The 16,470-nt window shown below is 56.2% G+C and overlaps 1 protein-coding gene across 3 annotated transcripts in view; it reads right to left on the bottom strand.

Moving 5' to 3' along the window:
• LOC119956502 (lethal(3)malignant brain tumor-like protein 2) overlaps window positions 1–16,470 on the bottom strand; it is a 234,424-nt gene that overhangs the window by 180,284 nt on the left and 37,670 nt on the right. For all 3 annotated transcript variants that reach the window (XM_038783779.1, XM_038783780.1, XM_038783782.1), the window contains exons 6-8: window positions 15,466–15,583; window positions 11,392–11,526; window positions 1,673–1,761 (exon numbers count right to left, since the gene is read on the bottom strand). In XM_038783779.1, the coding sequence (XP_038639707.1) occupies window positions 1,673–1,761; window positions 11,392–11,526; window positions 15,466–15,583 (342 nt within the window). The remainder of the gene's footprint in view (window positions 1–1,672; window positions 1,762–11,391; window positions 11,527–15,465; window positions 15,584–16,470) is intronic.

Below are 16,470 nucleotides of genomic sequence, written 5' to 3'. Positions count from 1 at the left end.
GGCCCGGATGTGCAGATTCTTTGGGGTACAGGACAGGTGTGTAACATCAAGCCCAGTGGTCGTGGCTGTACCGAATACGTGGGCCCAAGTTAAAACAACACTTCGGGCTGGCTAAGATGCCGGGATGGCTAAGATGCCGGGATGGCTAAGATGCCGGGATGGCTAAGATGCCGGGATGGCTAAGATGCCGGGATGGCTAAGATGCCGGGATGATTTTTCGGCACAGATCCCCCCCCCCCAGCCCCCAGAAGGGGGGCACAGTGACAGTTAGGGATTTTCACTTAGAGAGGATAGGGTAGAAATGAGGGCTTGAATGGATCGGTGCAGACTCGATGGGCCGAATGGCCTCCTTCTGCACCGTATGTTCTATGTTCTCCACTAGCGACACTGGACGAATTGACGGAGGAATGCAAATTGCTGACGGGACAGGAAATGAGACAGCAGCAAAGAAAGACCTTCCCCTGCAAAGAGATGGAGGACCTGATAAATACAGACAGTAAGGAAGGAGGGGGGGGGGGTGTAGACTGACTAGGGAGGGCACAAGGGAGGCGTGGGGCAGGGCGGGCAGGGAGGATTTTGCTGCAGCTTTATAAAACTCTAGTTAGACTACACTTGGAATATTGTGTCCAGCTCTGGTCGCCTCATTATAGGAAGGATGTGGATGCTTTGGAGAGGGTACAGAGGAGATTTACCAGGATGCTGCCTGGACTGGAGGGCATGTCTCATGAAGAAAGGTTGAGGGAGCGAGGGCTTTTCTCACTGGAGCGAAGAAGGCAGAGAGGTGACTTGGTAGAGATGTACAAGGTGATGAGAGGCATGGATAGAGTGGATAGCCAGACTTTCCCCCAGGGTGGAAATGGCTGTCACGTGGGGACATAATTTTAAGGTGATTGGAGGAAGGTATTGGGGAGATGTCAGAGTCGGTTCTTTACACAGAGAGTGGTGGGTGTGTGGAATGCACTGCCAGCAGAGGTGGTGGAGTCAGAGTCATTGGGGACATTTAAATGACTCTTAGACAGGCACATGGACAGCAGTAAATTGAAGGGGTGTAAGTTAGGTTGATCTTAGATTAGGATAAATGGTACAACATCGAGGGCCGAAGGGCCTGTACTGTGCTGTTCTATGTTCTATGATTGCAGGATGAGTTAGATGGTGTCAGACTGTATGTAGAATAAATTCTAAGGGAAATATTGGACAGTATATGAACAGCAACAGCAAAGTAGATCATTTTTGAAAATACCGATAAAAAGATTTGAAAAAAAGAATAAATTTTTTAACAAATGTAGAGCTCAGGCATTTTCATTTGGATATCTTCTGATTAATCACGGTGGCACAGGGGCTAGCACTGCTGCCTCACAGCACCAGGGACCCGGGTTCAAATCCGGCCTTGGGTCACTGTCTGGGTGGAGTCTGCACCTTCTCCCCGTGTCTGCGTGGGTTTCCTCCGGGTGCTCCGGCTTCCTTCCGCAGTGCAAACATGCGCGGGTTAGGAGGATTGGCCGTGCTAAATTGCCCCTTAGTGTGCAAAGATGTGTGTGGCCACGGGAATCAGGCAGGGAGTGAGCCGAGGTAAGGGGGTGCTCTTCCAGAGCATCAGTACAGACCCGATGGGCCAAGTACACCTTAGGGATTCTATGAACCTCTGAGCTATGACGTAGGGGGGCTCCCTTACCTTGTAATGAAAATCAACTGGTAGGGTCTTGGATCCGATGAGTTTCTTCAACAGGTAATTTCTCCAGTCGGTGGTCTTGTTTCGAACAGCTGAAGAAAGAGCTTCATACGTTAAAACAAAAGCAGTTCACAATGAAATACTTTGCCGCTCAGTCCTCAACACGATATTATACCGCCTGTCTCTACTCGGTGTCAAGCAGACTGTGACGAAGAATGGCAGATTGGACTAATCTGACCCAGAGATGGGCTTCGAATCAACAGGTCCAAACCAATATCATCTATTTTAACCCCCTCAACATCGCCCGATTCTGCCCTGCCTCAACTCATCACCTGCTGCTTGAACCCTCATTCATGCCTTTGCTGCTTTTGCAAAGGCTGATCCCTGGCCGACCAGCCCCACCTCTCTCCACTTCCCATACATACCATCTATCAGGGGCAGCACAAGTGGATAGCACAGTGGCGTCACCCCGCCAGGGTCCCAGGGTTCGATTCCCGGCTTGGGTCACTGTGCGGAATCTGCACGTTCTCCCCGTGTCTGCGTGGGTTTCCTCCGGGTGCTCCGGTTTCCTCCCACAAGTCCCGAAAGACGTGCTGTTAGGTGAATCGGACATTCTGAATTCTCCCTCCGTGTACCCGAACAGGCGCCGGAATGTGGCGACGAGGGGATTTTCACATATCTCGGTGGTGAGCCAGGAGGTTGTGGTCAGGGTGGAGAGGGCAGAGTACGTGGGGAGAGTGATTTTGGACCACGCGCCCCATTGGCTGGAGATTCGGTTTAGATTGGGACGACAGGGTAGCATGGTGGTTAGCATAAATGCTTCACAGCTCCAGGGTCCCAGGTTCGATTCCCGGCTGGGTCACTGTCTGTGTGGAGTCTGCACGTCCTCCCCCTGTGTGCGTGGGTTTCCTCCGGGTGCTCCGGTTTCCTCCCACAGTCCAAAGATGTGCGGGTTAGGTGGATTGGCCATGCTAAATTGTCCGTATTGTCCTAATAAAAGTAAGGTTAAGGGGGGGGTTGTTGGGTTACGGGTATAGGGTGGATACGTGGGTTTGAGTAGGGTGATCATGGCTCGGCACAACATCGAGGGCCGAAGGGCCTGTTCTGTGCTGTACTGTTCTATGTTCTATGTTCTATGACAGCAGAGGCCAGGGTGGAGGCTAAATTTGATTCGGGGGTTGTTGGCGGATAGAGGGTTTTGTGAGAAAGTGCGGGCAGTGATTAAAGATGGTGTAGAATTGAACCAACATGGGGGGGGGGGGGGGGGGGGGGCGCTGGGAGGCACTTTTTGGGGAGCACTAAACACGGTGACCCACGGGGAGATGATCTCATTCAAGGCTCACCCGGATAGGGAAAGGAGGGAGGAACATGACCGTGCAATGGGCAAGATAGTGAAGGTGGATAAGGAGTCCTCGAGGATGCCCACTACGGGAGGGATTGGCGAGGAGGAAATAACGAAGAGGGGACAAGGCACAGGACGGAGTTTCCACAGTTGGAAGAGAAGAGTCTTTGAGGCTGAGGGAGGTATTGGACAGTCAGGGAAGGCCTGATGGCCACCCAGCGGAATTTTATAAGGAGTTTGCGACGGACCTGTTGCAATTGTATAAGGTGTTAGTGCGGCCACACCTGGAGTATTGTGTTCAGTTTTGGTCTCCTTACCTGAGAAAGGACGTACTGGCGCTGGAGGGTGTGCAGAGGAGATTCACTAGGTTAATCCCAGAGCTGAAGGTGTTGGATTATGAGGAGAGGTTGAGTAGACTGGGACTGTACTCATTGGAATTTAGAAGGTTGAGGGGGGATCTTATAGAAACATTTAAAATTATGAAGGGAATAGATAGGATAGATGCGGGCAGGTTGTTTCCACTGGCGGGTGAAAGCAGAACTAGGGGGCATAGCCTCAAAATAAGGGGAAGTGGATTTAGGACTGAGTTTAGGAGGAACTTCTTCACCCAAAGGGTTGTGAATCTATGGAATTCCTTGCCCAGTGAAGCAGTTGAGGCTCCTTCATTCAATGTTTTTACGGTAAAGATAGATAGTTTTTTGAAGAATAAAGGGATTAAGGGTTATGGTGTTCGGGCCGGAAAGTGGAGCTGAGTCCACAAAAGATCAGCCATGATCTAATTGAATGGCGGAACAGGCTCGAGGGGCCAGATGGCCGACTCCTGCTCCTAGTTCTTATGACCTGGCACCACATCTCGGGGGGGCTTTTAATGAGGGGCTGGAGAAAGGGGAGCTGCCGGATACGATGACGCGGGCAATGATCACATTGATACCAAAGAAGAGGAAGGACCCATTGGGACGTGGGTTGTGTAGGCCCATATCGCTGTTAAATACAGACGTGAGAGTGCTGGCTAAGTTGGTGGTGGGAAGGATGGAAGGTTCAGACCCAGTGATGGTTGCAGAGGCTTCATAAAGGGCAGGCAGCTTTTTAGTAATACAAGGAGGATGTTAAACATGGTTATGGCCCCGTCGAGAGCTCAGGTACTGGAGGTAGTGGTGTCCGTGGACGCGGAGAAGGCATTTGACGGGCGGTGTAGCGGTACCTGTTTGAGGCCCTGGGAATGTTTGCGTTTGGGACAGTTTGTTATATGTGGCACCGATGGAGAGTGCGCGGACAAATGACAGGGGTTCACAGAGCTTTGAACTGCACAGGGGAACGAGGCTGCGATGCCCGCTGTTGTTTACATAGATACATAGAATTTACAGTGCAGAAGGAGACCATTCGGCCCATCAAGTCTGCACCGGCTCCTGGAAAGAGCACCCTACCCAAGGTTAACACCTCCACCCTATCCCCATAACCCAGTGACCCCATAACCCCACCCAACACTAAGGGCAATTTATCATGGCCAATCCACCTAACCTGCACATCTTTGGACTGTGGGAGGAAACCGGAGCACCCAGAGGAAACCCACGCACACACACGGGGAGGATGTGCAGACTCCGCACAGACAGTGACCCAAGCCGGAATCGAACCCGTGACCCTGGAGCCGTGAAGCGATTGTGCTATCCACAATGCTACCGTGCCGCCCTAGTTTGCGCTAGCAATAGAGCCTCTGGCAATGGCTCTTCGAGGTCGATAGTGGCGAGGGCAGCATCGGGTGTCGCTCTATGCTGCCGACCTACTATTGTATGTTTCGGGCCCGCATGGCGAGGATAATGGGCCCGTTGGGGAAGTTTCGGGTGTTCTCGGGCTATAAGTTAAACATGGGGAAAAGGGAAGTGTTCCCGGTTGGGTCCCCGGTTGGGTCGGAGAGCCAATCTAGGGCGTTGCCATCAAGGTGGCCAGAGACAGGTTTACACACCCGGGGACTGGGGTTTCGGGTAGTGAGGGAATGGGCCATGCTACATAAATGGAACCTAACAAAGCTGGTGGAGGAGGTTAGGGAGGACCTGAAGTGGTGGCACACGCTACACTTGACTTTGGCAGGGAGGGTCCAAGTGGTGAAGATGAACATTCGGCCGAGGTTCGTGTTCATATTCCAGACACTCCCGATTTTGCACCGGAAGCCTTCTTTCGAAAACTAGACACGATCATGTCGGACTTTGTATGGGCAGGGAAGGTGTCAAGGGTAAAGAGGACCCTGTTACAGAGACAGAGGGTTGGCGTTGCCAAACCTGTTGCATTACAATTGGGCGGCGTACATGGAGAAGGTGAGGCGGCGACGGGAAACATAGAACATAGAACAGTACAGCACAGAACAGGCCCTTCGGCCCTCAATGTTGTGCCGAGCAATAATCACCCTACTCAAACCCACGTATCCACCCTATACCCGTAACCCAACAACCCCCCCCCTTAACCTTACTTTTTAGGACACTACGGGCAATTTAGCATGGCCAATCCACCTAACCCGCACATCTTTGGACTGTGGGAGGAAACCGGAGGACCCGGAGGAAACCCACGCACACACGGGGAGGACGTGCAGACTCCGCACAGACAGTGACCCAGCCGGGAATCGAACCTGGGACCCTGGAGCTGTGAAGCATTTATGCTAACCACCATGCCACCACCATGCAGGAGAGGGGATGGAGGAGGAATCCGGTAGGGGGGGTCCAGATTGAGGGCTATGGTGATGGCGACGTTGCCAATGGCGCCAAGGAAGTAGGTGGAGAGCCCGGTGAAGCAGTCCACAGTAATGGTCTGGAAGCAGCTGAGGAGGCATTTCAGGATAATGGGGATGTCGGTGTTGGTGCTGGGGTGTGAAAACCACGGTTTTGAGCTGGACGGAGGGATAGGCAGTTTGTATAAGAAGTGGAGGGAGGTGGGGGGGGGGGGGGGGGCTGATTAAGGGGAGAGATCTGTACCTGGAAGAGGGGTTTGCCAGTATAGAGGAACTGAAGGAGTGGGTAGAGCTCCCGAGCGGAAGTGAGGTTAGGTACCTGCAGCTAAGGGACTTTGCGCGGAAAGGTTTGGAAGGAATTCCCCAGGTTACCGAGGTTACCCTGCTGGAGCGAACGCTGCCTCCGGATGTGGAAGGGGAGGGCAGGATCGGAGACATACAAGGGCAGCTGGGAGAGCAGGGAGGTGAGTGGGTGGTGAAGATTAAGGAGAAGTGGGAAGGGGAGCTGAGATGGGAGATAAACTGGGGAGTGTGGAGTGAGGCACAGCGAAGGGTAGAAGAGACCTCCTCGGGCGTAAGGATGAGCCTGATACAGCTCAAGGTCGTACACAGGGAATATTTGGGATATCGGGGAGGCCGGAGCTGATGGAGGGGAGGAAGGCCGACATTGTGGCCTTTGCCTCTCCGATTGCCCGGCGAAGAATTCTGTGGGAGTGGCGGTCAGCAACGGCGCCGGTGGGTTGGCGGGAGTGGCGGTCAGCAACGGCGCCGGTGGGTTGGCGGGAGTGGCGGTCAGCAACGGTGCCGGTGGGTTGGTGGGAGTGGCGGTCAACGATGCCGCCGGTGGGTTGGCAAGAGTGGCGGTCAGCAACGGTGCCGGTGGGTTGGCGGGAGTGGCGGTCAGCAACGGTGCCGGTGGGTTGGTGGGAGTGGCGGTCAGCACACCGCCGGTGGGTTGGCAGGTGGCGGTCAGCAACGGCCGGTGGGTTGGCGGGAGTGGCGGTCAGCAACACGGCGGTGGGTTGGCGGAGTGGCGGTCAGCAACGCGCGGTGGGTTGGCGGGAGTGGCGGTCAGCAACACGGCGGTGGGTTGGCGGAGTGGGCGGTCAGCAACCGCCGGGGTTGGCGGGAGTGGCGGTCAGCAACATCGGCGGTGGGTTGGCGGGAGTGGCGGTCAGCAACATCGGCGGTGGGTTGGCGAGAGTGGCGGTCAGCAACACCGGCGGTGGGTTGGCGGGAGTGGCGGTCAGCAACATCGGCGGTGGGTTGGCGGGAGTGGCGGTCAGCAACATCGGCGGTGGGTTGGCGAGAGTGGCGGTCAGCAACAGTGCCGGTGGGTTGGCGGGAGTGGCGGTCAGCAACGGTGCCGGTGGGTTGGCGGGAGTGGCGGTCAGCAACATCGGCGGTGGGTTGGCGGGAGTGGCGGTCAGCAACGGTGCCGGTGGGTTGGCGGGAGTGGCGGTCAGCAACATCGGCGGTGGGTTGGTGAGAGTGGCGGTCAGCAATGGCGCCGGTGGGTTGGCGGGAGTGGCGGTCAGCAACGGCGACGGTGGGTTGGCGGGAGTGGCGGTCGGCAAAGGCGCCGGTGGGTTGGTGAGAGTGGCGGTCAGCAACATCGGCGGTGGGTTGGCGAGAGTGGCGGTCAGCAACGGTGCCGGTGGGTTGGCGGGAGTGGCGGTCAGCAACACCGCCGGAGGGTTGGCGGGAGTGGCGGTCAGCAACGGTGCCGGTGGGTTGGCGGGAGTGGCGGTCAGCAACATCGGCGGTGGGTTGGCGGGAGTGGCGGTCAGCAACGGTGCCGGAGGGTTGGCTGGAGTGGCGGTCAGCAACACCGCCGGAGGGTTGGCGGGAGTGGCGGTCAGCAACGGTGCCGGTGGGTTGGCGGGAGTGGCGGTCAGCAACATCGGCGGTGGGTTGGCGGGAGTGGCGGTCAGCAACACCGCCGGAGGGATGGCGGGAGTGGCGGTCAGCAACGGTGCCGGTGGGTTGGCGAGAGTGGCGGTCAGCAACGGTGCCGGTGGGTTGGCGAGAGTGGCGGTCAGCAACACCGCCGGTGGGTTGGCGAGAGTGGCGGTCAGCAACGGTGCCGGTGGGTTGGCGGGAGTGGCGGTCAGCAACATCGGCGGTGGGTTGGCGGGAGTGGCGGTCAGCAACATCGGCGGTGGGTTGGCGAGAGTGGCGGTCAGCAACGGTGCCGGTGGGTTGGCGGGAGTGGCGGTCAGCAACGGTGCCGGTGGGTTGGCGGGAGTGGCGGTCAGCAACATCGGCGGTGGGTTGGTGAGAGTGGCGGTCAGCAACGGCGCCGGTGGGTTGGCGAGAGTGGCGGTCAGCAACGGCGACGGTGGGTTGGCGGGAGTGGCGGTCGGCAAAGGCGCCGGTGGGTTGGTGAGAGTGGCGGTCAGCAACATCGGCGGTGGGTTGGCGAGAGTGGCGGTCAGCAACGGTGCCGGTGGGTTGGCGGGAGTGGCGGTCAGCAACACCGCCGGAGGGTTGGCGGGAGTGGCGGTCAGCAACGGTGCCGGTGGGTTGGCGGGAGTGGCGGTCAGCAACATCGGCGGTGGGTTGGCGGGAGTGGCGGTCAGCAACATCGGCGGTGGGTTGGCGAGAGTGGCGGTCAGCAACGGTGCCGGTGGGTTGGCGGGAGTGGCGGTCAGCAACATCGGTGGTGGGGTGGCGGTCAGCAACGGCGCCGGTGGGTTGGCGGGAGTGGCGGTCAGCAACATCGGCGGTGGGTTGGCGGGAGTGGCGGTCAGCAACGGTGCCGGTGGGTTGGCGGGAGTGGCGGTCAGCAACATCGGCGGTGGGTTGGTGAGAGTGGCGGTCAGCAACGGCGCCGGTGGGTTGGCGAGAGTGGCGGTCAGCAACGGCGACGGTGGGTTGGCGGGAGTGGCGGTCGGCAAAGGCGCCGGTGGGTTGGTGAGAGTGGCGGTCAGCAACATCGGCGGTGGGTTGGCGGGAGTGGCGGTCAGCAACAGTGCCGGTGGGTTGGCTGGAGTGGCGGTCAGCAACACCGCCGGAGGGTTGGCGGGAGTGGCGGTCAGCAACGGTGCCGGTGGGTTGGCGGGAGTGGCGGTCAGCAACATCGGCGGTGGGTTGGCGGGAGTGGCGGTCAGCAACGGTGCCGGTGGGTTGGCGGGAGTGGCGGTCAGCAACACCGCCGGAGGGTTGGCGGGAGTGGCGGTCAGCAACGGTGCCGGTGGGATGGCGGGAGTGGCGGTCAGCAACATCGGCGGTGGGTTGGCGGGAGTGGCGGTCAGCAACATCGGCGGTGGGTTGGCGGGAGTGGCGGTCAGCAACATCGGCGGTGGGTTGGCGGGAGTGGCGGTCAGCAACATCGGCGGTGGGTTGGCGAGAGTGGCGGTCAGCAACGGTGCCGGTGGGTTGGCGGGAGTGGCGGTCAGCAACATCGGTGGTGGGTTGGCGAGAGTGGCGGTCAGCAACGGTGCCGGTGGGTTGGCGAGAGTGGCGGTCAGCAACGGTGCCGGTGGGTTGGCGAGAGTGGCGGTCAGCAACGGTGCCGGTGGGTTGGCGAGAGTGGCGGTCAGCAACGGTGCCGGTGGGTTGGCGAGAGTGGCGGTCAGCAACGGCGACGGTGGGTTGGCGGGAGTGGCGGTCAGCAACGGTGCCGGTGGGTTGGCGGGAGTGGCGGTCAGCAACGCTGTCAGTGGGTTGGCGGGAGTGGCGGTCAGCAACGGCGGCGGTGGGTTGGCGGGAGTGGCGGTCAGCAACGGCGCCGGTGGGTTGGCGGGAGTGGCGGTCAGCAACGGCGCCGGTGGGTTGGCGGGAGTGGCGGTCAGCAACATCGGCGGTGGGTTGGCGGGAGTGGCGGTCAGCAACGGTGCCGGTGGGTTGGTGAGAGTGGCGGTCAGCAACGGTGCCGGTGGGTTGGCGGGAGTGGCGGTCGGCAACGGTGCCGGTGGGTTGGCGGGAGTGGCGGTCGGCAAAGGCGCCGGTGGGTTGGCGGGAGTGGCGGTCAGCAAAGGCGCCGGTGGGTTGGTGAGAGTGGCGGTCAGCAAAGGCGCCGGTGGGTTGGCGGGAGTGGCGGTCAGCAACGGTGCCGGTGGGTTGGCGGGAGTGGCGGTCAGCAACGGTGCCGGTGGGTTGGCGGGAGTGGCGGTCAGCAACGGGCGCCAGTGGGTTGGCGGGAGTGGCGGTCAGCAACACCGCCGGTGGGTTGGCGGGAGTGGCGGTCAGCAACACCGCCGGTGGGTTGGCGGGAGTGGCGGTCAGCGATGCCGCCGGTAAGTTGCTGGGGGACTTATACGACTTTCTCCAGCTGGAAATGATCAAATACTAGTTAAGGGGGTTCAGCGGAGGGCTTCGAGGCGAGGTGGGGGATATTGGAGGTGGGGGATATTGGAGGTGGGGGATATTGGAGGTGGGGGATATTGGAGGTGGGGGATATTGGAGGTGGGGGATATTGGAGGTGGGGGATATTGGAGGCGAGGGATATTGGAGGTGGGGGATATTGGAGGTGGGGGATATTGGAGGTGGGGGGTATTGGAGGTGGGGGATATTGGAGGTGGGGGATATTGGAGGTGGGGGATATTGGAGGTGGGGGATATTGGAGGTGGGGGATATTGGAGGTGGGGGATATTGGAGGTGGGGGATATTCATGAGAAGTTGTTCGTCGCCGGGAGGGAGGAGGGGGTGAAAAAGGAAAAACATTGTACAAACTGTATAGTTGTGTGTTAAGAAGTTTGCTCCCAAATTGTTTATGTTTTGGAACCTTTTATATAAGTTTGGAATAAAATACATACAAAAAATATTAAAATAAACATTTTCATGATACTTGCATTTCCTTTGGCTTACTTCCAACTAACTCATTGTCCCAGCAGACTCTCTTTACAAGTACTCTAAGTACTGAATTAAACAATGCCCGCCACCATGTGTGTACAATATATTTAACAAACCCTTATCAAATTCTACCCTGTGTGAATTCGAGGTCATCTTGCTACCCACGTCCTTACTCACTCGCCACCCGTGTTCACTGACCTTCACTGGCTCACGGCTAAGTCACCCTTCAAGTTGACCTTCAAGTTCAACCTGGCTTTCAAATTGCTCCTCAGCCTTTGACCCTCTCTGTTCTCTGCCCCATCCCCGTCTCCATCCCCTGAAAGCCGTGACAGATGGCTTCACCTCTCCAAGTCTGGCCTCTGGAACGTTCGACCAACTCGTCGCTTGAAAATCGTGGCTTGTGAACACAGAACGTACACAGTGCAGAAGGAGGCCATTCGGCCCATCGAGTCAGCACCGACCCACTTAAGCCCTCACTTCCACCCTATCCCCGTAACCCAATAACCCCTCCTAACCTCTTTGGACGAAGGGCAATTTAGCCGTAATTGAACCTGGGGCGCGTTGAAGCCACAGTGCTAACCACTGTGCTACCGTTCTGCCCGCTGCCAATTAATTACCAGAATCCCCTCTCAAAACCTGCTGCCACATTATTGCTCTTGCCCCCCCCCCTCCCCCACCCCCCACCCCCCACGTTTAAGGTGCTCCTTAAAGCTTGCCGCTTTGACCCGGTTATTTACCACCTGGCCCACCATAACCAGCGCTTGACAAAGCCTTGGGACACTTTGTGATGTAGAAACGTGTCTCGGTCGAGGTGTAACGTGGCGCACTGACAAACAAATTGGAGTGAGCGCTCTGCAAAGAACTCACTCTGAGGAGGCACGAGAGGTTTGCCAAACGTTGCGCACCAGCCGATTGGATGGACATCCACGGTTCCCAGATTATACCAAAAATCTTGTCGTGAGTTATTTTCAAAACCTTCGTACCTCAGCAGTGCCTTGTAACCTACAGAAGCAAACGATTAAAAACTTTCTAACGCTGGTAACTGAAATGATGATGACAGAACATAGAACATAGAACAGTACAGCACAGAACAGGCCCTTCGGCCCTCAATGTTGTGCCGAGCAATGATCACCCTACTCAAACCCACGTATCCACCCTATACCCGTAACCCAACAATCCCCCCATTAACCTTACACTACGGGCAATTTAGCATGGCCAATCCACCTAACCCGCACATCTTTGGACTGTGGGAGGAAACCCACGCAGACACGGGGAGGACGTGCAGACTCCACACAGACAGTGACTCAGCCGGGAATCGAACCTGGGACCCTGGAGCTGTGAAGCATTGATGCTAACCACCATGCTACCGTGCTGCCCCGAACAAAGATCTATTAATAATGGTGGCAGTGTAGGGGGGCACGGTGGGTAGTATGGGCGCCTCACAGCGCCAGGGTCCCAGGTTCAATTCCCGGCTTGGGTCACTGTCTGTGCGGAGTCTGCACGTCCTCCCCGTGTGTGCGTGGGTTTCCTCCGGGTGCTCCGGTTTCCTCCCACAGTCCAAAGATGTGCAGGTTAGGCGGATTGATAGGGTAGGGCGGGGGAGTGGGCCGATGGAATCTATGGAATTCCTTGCCCAGTGAAGCAGTTGAGGCTCCTTCATTACATGTTTTTACGATAAAGGTAGATAGTTTTTTGAAGAATAAAGGGATTAAGGGTTATGGTGTTCGGGCCGGAAAGTGGAGCTGAGTCCACAAAAGATCAGCCATGATCTCATTGAATGGCGGAGCAGGTTCGAGGGGCCAGATGGCCGACTCCTGCTCCTAGTTCTTATGTTCTTATGAGGTAGGGTGCGTTTCGGTAGCTACAGACTCAATGGGCCGAATGGCCTCCTTCTGCACTGTGGGGATTCTATGGATTCCAACGCCGCCAGACTAGTTATCCGGTGGTCCAGGATAAAGCTCTGGGTTCACAGGTTCAAATCCCACCCCGGCGACTGGTGGAATTTAAGTTTCATTTTAATTAATTTTGATTTAAATTTTACCAATTGAGGGGCAATTTAGTGACACCAAACTGGGGAGCTCCTCCGTCGAGGGGGGGGGGGGGGGGGGGAGCGTTTTGATTTCCAGGACTGAGTCTCGGCCCACCTCGTGGGTCAGTGGAGGAAAAAATACTCGGCCCTCACGAGAAACCGATTGTTAAAAGCTCTCAGGACTATTGGCAATTTATTCCCCCCCCCCCCCCCCCGTCAACTGATTTTGTTGTCAAGGAGGCAACTGTAAGAAAGCAGCTTAAAAAATAAAACGCAGCATTGAGTGCAAGAACGTACGGGCGCATCTCTCATTTTAAACAGCCTGGCATCTACCCATGCCCAGGAAGGGCGCCCCCTGCTGTTACTGCACAAATAACAAGTTATGGCATCATAATCCCAGATGGCCATAGGCTGCTTTCCCCTCTGAGGGAGGGGGGGGGGACTGACTGGTGGTGGTTTAACCCGAGGGTCACCGCACCTCAGGCGAGGGGACAGGGTGAGAAGGCGGGGCCTTCATGAATAACGTCAGCCGGTACGGGAATCGAACCCACGTTGTTGGCCTCGCTCCACATCACAAACCAGGTGTCCAGCCAACAGGAGATAAACCGTGCCCCCCCCCCCCCCCCCCCCACACAAAGAACAGTCTAATGCAAACTGCCTATGTAAACATATCACGCTGCATTTACAACCTCCTACCAGTAGAGGTGTGCAACAGAAAAGAACAAAGAAAAGTACAGCACAGGAACAGGCCCCTCTACACTGAAGACTTCTACACTTCCGGGCTCCGTATCCCTCTATTCCCATCCTATTCATGTATTTGTCAAGATGCCCCTTAAATGTCACTATCGTCCCTGCTTCCACCACCTCCTCCGGCAGCGAGTTCCAGGCACCCACTACCCTCTGTGTAAAAAACTTCCCTCTCACACCTTCTCTAAACTTTTGCCCCTCGCACCTTAAACCTATGTCCCCGAGTAATTGACTCCTCCTATCTGGGAAAAAGCCTCTGACTATCCACTCTGTCTATGCCCCTCAGAATTTGATAGACTCCTATCAGGTCGCCCCTCAACCTCCGTCGTTCCAGTGAGAACAAACCGAGTTTATTCAACCGCTCCTCATAGCTAATGCCCTCCATACCAGGCATCATCCTGGTGAATCTCTTCTGCACCCTCTCTAAAGCCTCCACGTCCTTCTGGTAGTGTGGCAAAGTTTGAAGGGGTATTAACTTGGGCGAGGGGGCAGCCCACTTTGACTTGCCCTGTCCCACCTAGAAAATAAATAAACAAACTATTAATCGTTTAAAAAGTTACAACTTTTGGTGTTCCTGGAGCGGGGCAGGGATATGGGGGGGGGGGGGGTTGGCGCTGCCCAACCTATGTGGGTACTACTGGGCCGCCAACGTGGTCAATGATATGCAGATGGGTGATGGAGGGGGAGGGGGCAGCATGGAAGAGGCTGGAGGCGGCGCCCTGTGCGGACACGAGCCTGGAGGCGCTGGTGACGGCGCCGTTGCCGCTCCCCCCAACAAGATATACTACGAGTCCGGTGGTGGCGGCTACCCTCAAAATCTGGGGGCAATGGAGGCGGCATAGGGGGGGAGGTGGGGGCTTCAGTCTGGTCCCCGATACGGGGGAACCACCGGTTTGTACCAGGGAGGATGGACGGAGGGTTTCCGAAATGGCACAGGGCAGGTATCAGGCGGATGGGGGACCTCTTTCCCGATGGGAAGTTTGCAACCCTAGGGGAGCTGGAGGGAAGGCTGGGCCTTCCCCCAGGGAACACCTTCAGATAAATGCAGGTAAGGGAGTTTGCCAGGCGGCAGAGTTTCCACTGTTGCCGCCAAGGGGGGCTCAGGACAGGGTTCTCTCGGGGACGTGGGTTGGAGAGGGGAGGATTTCGGCAATTTACCAAGTGATGCAAGAGGGGGAGGAGGCCTCAGTGGAGGAACTGAAGGGTAAGTGGGAGGAGGAGCTGGGAGAGGAGATCGACGAGGGGACGTGGGCGGATGCCCTGGGGAGGGTGAATTCCTCCTCCTCTTGCGCGAGGCTCAGTTTAATACAATTCAAGGTGCTGCACAGGGCGCACATGACCGGGGCAAAGCTGAGCCGGTTCTTTGGGAGAGAGGACAGGTGTGTCAGGGAGCCCATCAAACCACACCCACATGTTTTGGGCGTGCCCAGCGCTGGAGGGCTTTTGGAGGGGCGTCGCGGAGGCGTTGTCAAGGGTGGTTGGATCCAGGGTTGAGCCGGGCTGGGGGTTCGAAATATTTGGGGTTGTAGAGGAGCCGGGAGTGCAGGAGGCGAAAGAGGCCGGGATTCTGGCCTTTGCGTCCCTAGTAGCCCGGCGGAGAATTCTTCTACAGTGGAGGGGGGGGGAATAGTTTTATCCTTTATTGGGTGTGTATATTTGTTCTCATATTAATTATTTCTGTTAATTTATTGTTTCGGTATTAGGGGACTACTGTTCTTATTTTGTTTTTCTTATGTTTTCTTGGTTAAAACTTGTTGAAAATTTGAATTAAAATTATTTTTTTTTTTAAAGTTACAACTTACTCCCTTCCTTGTTTCAATCGATGGTGACCTGCCCCTTTCATTTTCACCCTCGCTTACTGCCCTCAATCCCTTCAACACTCTTATAAAACGTCGGAAGCAATTTGACTTGCAATCTGCATCCTCCCTCCACACAGCAGCTTCGATGGAAAGCGCACACCCTGCAGGGTAACTGCTGGAACTCAGTCTGGAAGCGTCAGAACAGCCGGGGGACCTGCTGTAACCATCTCCTCAACCCAACGATGGCGCCAACAATCAGGCCCAGCACGATTGGGTCAGCACAAATCTGCGTCAACGACACACAATCCAGGACGGTACGCCATCCCACCGATTAGCCACTCCGCGATCAAGCCGGTTGTGACTGACCTGCTAATTTGATGACGTGGGCAATCCAGTAGACTTTGTTTGGCAGGTTACAGTCGAGGTTCAATATTTCCACCATCATCCCTTCCATAACATCCTCCCACTGGTCAAACAGCGGAACCTGCAAAGCAAACACTGGGTTTTACGCTGGTTTCCATCTCGAACCACAGGAAGGGACAAATGGAGGGAGGATGGGAGCGTGAACTATTAATAATGTCAGAGTGTGTCTCGAAGGCAGAGATAGAGAGGCTCTATCTCTAGGGGTTTGTCATAATATGAAATGAAAATGAAAATCGCTTATTGTCACGAGTAGGCTTCAAATTAAGTTACTGTGAAAAGCCCCTAGTCGCCACATTCCGGCGCCTGTTCGGGGAGGCTGTTACGGGAATCGAACCGTGCTGCTGGCCTGCTTGGTCTGCTTTCAAAGCCAGCAATTTAGCGTTGTGCTAAACAGCCCCTTGGCTGTATATGGCTAATATACACCAGTATATCACGGTGCAGACACACACTGATAGACACACACAGGGACCAATCAACATGTACAAACACCGCAGCCAATCACCAGTTAGAATACACACACTATAAAGGCAGAGGGCCCCACGGCTCCCGTTCATTCTGGGTGCTGCCTCTCAGTGTAACAGGAACTCATCCAGCCCAGCACAGACTCACACCACGTGCTGAGAGAATTAACTGGTTCGGACAAGGCTTAGGTCTCTAGTTTAAGTTAGCATCATTTAGACCCACAGTCATCGTGTGTTAGTTAGTTAGAAGTTAGTTAATAAAATTGAGTTGAACCTTCATCAGTGTTGGAAGTGTCTGTTCATCTCTCGAGTCCACACTGGTCAACACTTCAGGGTTATGGGGAGAAGGCAGGAGAATGGGGGTGAGAAACACGTCGGCCATGATTGAATGGCGGAGCAGACTCGATGGGCCGAGTGGCCTAATTCTGCTCCTATGTTTTACGGGAAGAGAGTGGCGTAGTGGGAATATCACTGGACTAGCAATCCA

Source organism: Scyliorhinus canicula, chromosome 23 (genome assembly GCF_902713615.1).
Source record: "Scyliorhinus canicula chromosome 23, sScyCan1.1, whole genome shotgun sequence".
NCBI lineage: Eukaryota > Metazoa > Chordata > Chondrichthyes > Carcharhiniformes > Scyliorhinidae > Scyliorhinus > Scyliorhinus canicula.
This window is presented reverse-complemented; position numbering and strand designations above follow the sequence as displayed.